Source organism: Pristiophorus japonicus, unplaced genomic scaffold (genome assembly GCF_044704955.1).
Source record: "Pristiophorus japonicus isolate sPriJap1 unplaced genomic scaffold, sPriJap1.hap1 HAP1_SCAFFOLD_321, whole genome shotgun sequence".
In the NCBI taxonomy this organism is placed as follows: Eukaryota; Metazoa; Chordata; class Chondrichthyes; family Pristiophoridae; genus Pristiophorus; species Pristiophorus japonicus.
In genome coordinates this window covers 200,393-205,392 of record NW_027253008.1, presented here as the reverse complement: position 1 = coordinate 205,392, position 5,000 = coordinate 200,393, and the positions used below count along the sequence as shown (strand labels likewise).

The 5,000-nt window shown below is 62.9% G+C and overlaps 1 protein-coding gene across 1 annotated transcript in view; it reads left to right on the top strand.

The window, feature by feature from the left end:
• Nucleotides 1–3,824, top strand: part of LOC139249551 (V-type proton ATPase subunit B-like) — a 209,889-nt gene extending 206,065 nt beyond the window's left edge. The window contains exons 13-14 of the mRNA XM_070872492.1: nucleotides 242–371; nucleotides 3,661–3,824. Of these exons, the coding sequence (XP_070728593.1) occupies nucleotides 242–371; nucleotides 3,661–3,824 (294 nt within the window). The remainder of the gene's footprint in view (nucleotides 1–241; nucleotides 372–3,660) is intronic.
• Nucleotides 3,825–5,000: the final 1,176 nt, after the last annotated feature.

The following is a 5,000-nucleotide window of genomic DNA, read 5'->3' as shown; positions in this document are numbered from 1 at the left end:
TCTGTACCCTGTTCTCTCTCTCTCACTCTCTCTCTCTCTGTACCCTGTTCTCTCTCTCTCACTCTCTCTCTCTCTGTACCCTGTTCTCTCTCTCTCACTCTCTCTCTGCACCCTGCTCTCTCTCTCTCTCTCTCTCACTCTCTCTCTCTCTCTCTACCCTGCTCTCTCTCTCTCTCACACTCCCTCGCTCTCTGTACCCTGCTCTCTCTCTAATGCTGCCGTTATCCCCCTCCGCCCACAGTACGCTTGCTATGCCATTGGGAAGGATGTGCAAGCCATGAAGGCTGTGGTTGGCGAAGAGGCCCTGACCTCCGATGACCTCCTGTACCTGGAATTCCTGCAGAAATTTGAGAAGAATTTTATCGCCCAAGGTAAGAACCCTCCCCCACCCACCCGAGATAGTCCATGGAAGAAAGGACGAACCTGAGGCCTCGCTGACCTCGGTCCTGAGCCAGACTGCCCACGATCCGGGGCAGCACCACATTGTTTCACAATGCTGCTGCTTCCTCCCAACTTCCCAACAGACACACAGAGGGATGTCTCCAGGTTCCATCCCTGGTGTGGAGCCCAGGGCATCTCGCCCTGGCACACACCTGGACCCACCGCCCCTGGGTATCTCGCCCTGGCACACACCTGGACCCACCGCCCCTGGGCATCTCGCCCTGGCACACACCTGGACCCACCGCCCCTGGGCATCTCGCCCTGGCACACACCTGGACCCACCGCCCCTGGGCATCTCGCCCTGGCACACACCTGGATCCACCGCCCCTGGGCATCTCGCCCTGGCACACACCTGGACCCACCGCCCCTGGGCATCTCGCCCTGGCACACACCTGGACCCACCGCCCCTGGGCATCCCGCCCTGGCACACACCTGGACCCACCGCCCCTGGGCATCTCGCCCTGGCACACACCTGGACCCACCGCCCCTGGGCATCTCGCCCTGGCACACACCTGGACCCACCGCCCCTGGGCATCTCGCCCTGGCACACACCTGGACCCACCGCCCCTGGGCATCTCGCCCTGGCACACACCTGGACCCACCGCCCCTGGGCATCTCGCCCTGGCACACACCTGGACCCACCGCCCCTGGGCATCTCGCCCTGGCACACACCTGGACCCACCGCCCCTGGGCATCTCGTCCTGGCACACACCTGGACCCACCGCCCCTGGGCATCTTGCCCTGGCACACACCTGGACCCACCGCCCCTGGGCATCTCGCCCTGGCACACACCTGGACCCACCGCCCCTGGGCATCTCACCCTGGCACACACCTGGACCCACCGCCCCTGGGCATCTCGTCCTGGCACACACCTGGACCCACCGCCCCTGGGCATCTCACCCTGGCACACACCTGGACCCACCGCCCCAGGGCATCTCACCCTGGCACACACCTGGACCCACCGCCCCTGGGCATCTCGCCCTGGCACACACCTGGACCCACCGCTCCTGGGCATCTCACCCTGGCACACACCTGGACCCACCGCCCCAGGGCATCTCACCCTGGCACACACCTGGACCCACCGCCCCAGGGCATCTCACCCTGGCACACACCTGGACCCACCGCCCCTGGGCATCTCACCCTGGCACACACCTGGACCCACCGCCCCAGGGCATCTCACCCTGGCACACACCTGGACCCACCGCTCCTGGGCATCTCGCCCTGGCACACACCTGGACCCACCGCCCCTGGGCATCTCGCCCTGGCACACACCTGGACCCACCGCTCCTGGGCATCTCGCCCTGGCACACACCTGGACCCACCGCCCCAGGGCATCTCACCCTGGCACACACCTGGACCCACCGCCCCTGGGCATCTCACCCTGGCACACACCTGGACCCACCGCCCCTGGGCATCTCGCCCTGGCACACACCTGGACCCAGCGCCCCTGGGCATCTCGCCCTGGCACACACCTGGACCCACCGCCCCTGGGCATCTCGCCCTGGCACACACCTGGACCCACCGCCCCAGGGCGAGGCAGATTGGCTCACCACCCTCCACGGTTCTCCGGGAGTCTCCCAGAATTGAAAAGTAATGTCCCGGAAGCAATGGGATTTAAAGTAAAAATGCGTTATTTTTTTTGTTCATTTTGAATGCTTTCCTTTATTAGTTGTAAGAATATGGAGGTGTTTGAAATTGGCAGGAATTCGCCCAACCAGAGTTGGCAATGCTTTCGGGAGATGCGAAGGGGTCAGGGGGGAGGCGGGGAAGAGGGGTCAGCCTGGGTTTCCAATTCAAAGGCCCCTGTGAGAAAGACCTCGTTTGGAAGATCAGTGTGAAGCACGTTGTGGCCAAATAGCCCGCCGAGGCTCATTTGTTTTATTTATTCTCGGCGTGTGCACGATGCAGCTGTGGCCATCTTTATTGCCCATCCCGACATCCCCTGAGGGCAGCCAAGAGTCAATCACCTTGCTGTGGGGGCTGGAGTCACATACAGGCCAGGCCGGGTAAGGGCAGCAGATGTCCGTGCCCGAAGGACATCGGGGAACCAGACGGGTTTTTGCGATAATCCGACACTTGCACGGACACTTTCCCAGTCCACAAATTCCCGGATTTATTGAATTCACAAATTGTCAAGGTGGGATTTGACCTCGTGACCTCCGGCTTGCAACTCCGGGTCCTGACCGACCAGGCTACTGACCCCCAGTGTTTCTGCAGGGGGCCTGGACTCCGATGTGCTTGATCGCGGACGCAAACTTAAAGTTAGAGCTGGGCGTGAAGTCAGGAAGCACGTCTTCACACAAATCAGTGAAAATCTGAAAATCCCTCCCCCAAAAGGCTGTGGGTTCAGAGGGTCAGTTGGAGCTTTGAACACTCAGATCAATCGATTTTTATTGAATAAAAGTATTGGGAGATATAGAAAGAGGCAGGTAATTGAGGTTGAGGTACAGATTATTCACAATCTATACAATGACACAACAGGCTCGAGGGGCTGAAAAGCCCCCTCCTGTTCCTGTGTAACAGGCTCGAGGGGCTGAATGGCCTCCTCCTGTTCCTGTGTAACAGGCTCGAGGGGCTGAATGGCCTCCTCCTGTTCCTGTGTAACAGGCTCGAGGGGCTGAATGGCCTCCTCCTGTTCCTGTGTAACAGGCTCGAGGGGCTGAATGGGTCTCCTCCTGTTCCTGTGTAACAGGCTTGAGGGGCTGAATGGCCTCCTCCTGTTCCCGTGTAACAGGCTCGAGGGGCTGAATGAGCCTCCTCCTGTTCCTGTGTAACAGGCTCGAGGGGCTGAATGGCCTCCTCCTGTTCCTGGGTAACAGGCTCGAGGGGCTGAATGGCCTCCTCCTGTTCCTGTGTAAAAGACTCGAGGGACTGAATGGCCTCCTCCTGTTCCTGTGTAACAGGCTCGAGGGGCTGAATGGCCTCCTCCTGTTCCTGTGTAACAGGCTCGAGGGGCTGAATGGCCTCCTCCTGTTCCTGTGTAACAGGCTCGAGGGGCTGAATGGCCTCCTCCTGTTCCTGTGTAACAGACTCGAGGGGCTGAATGGCCTCCTCCTGTTCCTGTGTAACAGGCTCGAGGGGCTGAATGGCCTCCTCCTGTTCCTGTGTAACAGACTCGAGGGGCTGAATGGCCTCCTCCTGTTCCTGTGTAACAGGCTCGAGGGGCTGAATGGCCTCCTCCTGTTCCCAAGTCTCCCTCATCTCTGATTTCGGTTTCAGGTCCGTACGACAATCGGTCAATCTTCGACTCGCTGGACATTGGGTGGCAATTGCTGCGCATTTTCCCCAAGGAGATGCTGAAGCGAATCCCAGAGAGCATCGTCTCCGAGTTTTACCCCAGGGAGTCTCGGGAGAACAAGGAGGAGGCTGGGACTCACCTGTGAGCAGTGCTCCCTCTCCCCAGTCCCCGCCTCCCCATCCTCCTCCCTCCATCCCCATCCCCCACCCCTCAACCCCCATACTCCACCCCACATCCCCAACCCTCCCGCTCAACCCCATCCCCTCTACTTCTCCCCCGCAGCCCCCCCCGCTCGCCCTCTCCCCTCCCCACTCCACTCCCCACTCCTATCCCCACACCCTCTCCCCTTTTCCTCTCCCCTCTCCCCTCCCCCTGTGCCCAGCCCCCTCTCCCCTCCCCCTCTCCCCTCCCCATCTCCCCTCCCCCTCCCCCTCTCCCCTCTCCCCTCCCCCTCTCCCATCGTCCTCTCCCCTCCCCACTCCACTCCCCACTCGTATCCCCACACCCTCGCCCCTTTTCCCCTCCCCTCTCCCTCCCCCTGTGCTCCCCCTCTCCCCTCCCCCTCCCCCTCCCACTCCCCTCTCCCCCTCCCCCTCCATCGCCCTCTCCCCCTCCCCTCCCCTCTCCTCCCCATCCCCCCTCCCCCCTCTCCCCTCCCCCTCTCCCATCGCCCTCTCCCCTCCACCTCTCCCCTCCCCCTGTGCCCAGCCCCCTCCCCTTTCCCCTCCCCCTCTCCCCATCCCCCTCTCTCCTCCCCCTCTCCCATCGCCCTCTCCCCTCCACCTCTCCCCTCCACCTCTCCCATCGCCCTCTCCCCTCCCCCTCTCCCATCGCCCTCTCCCCTCCACCTCTCCCCTCCCCCTCTCCCATCGCCCTCTCCCCTCCCCTTCTCCCCATCCCCCTCTCCCCTCCCCTTCTCCCCTCTCCCTACCTCCCCTCCCCTCCTTCCCCCCTCCTCCATCCCCCTCTCCCCTCTCCCCTCCCCTCTCCACTCCCCCTCTCCCATCGCCCTCTCCCCTCTCCCATCGCCCTCTCCCCTCACCTTCTCCCCATCCCCTTCTCCCCTCCCCTTCTCCCCTCTCCCTACCTGCCCTCCCCCTCTCCCCTTCCCCTTCTCCCCATCCCCCTCTCCCCTCCCCCTCGCCCCTCCCCTCTCCCCTCCCCTCTCCACTCCCCCTCTCCCTCCCCCTCTCCCATCACCCTCTCCCCTCTCCTCTCCCCATCCCCCTCTCCCATCGCCCTCTCCCCTCCACCTCTCCCCTCCCCCTGTGCCCAGCCCCCTCTCCCCTCCCCCTTTCCCCTCCCCCTCTCCCCATCCCCC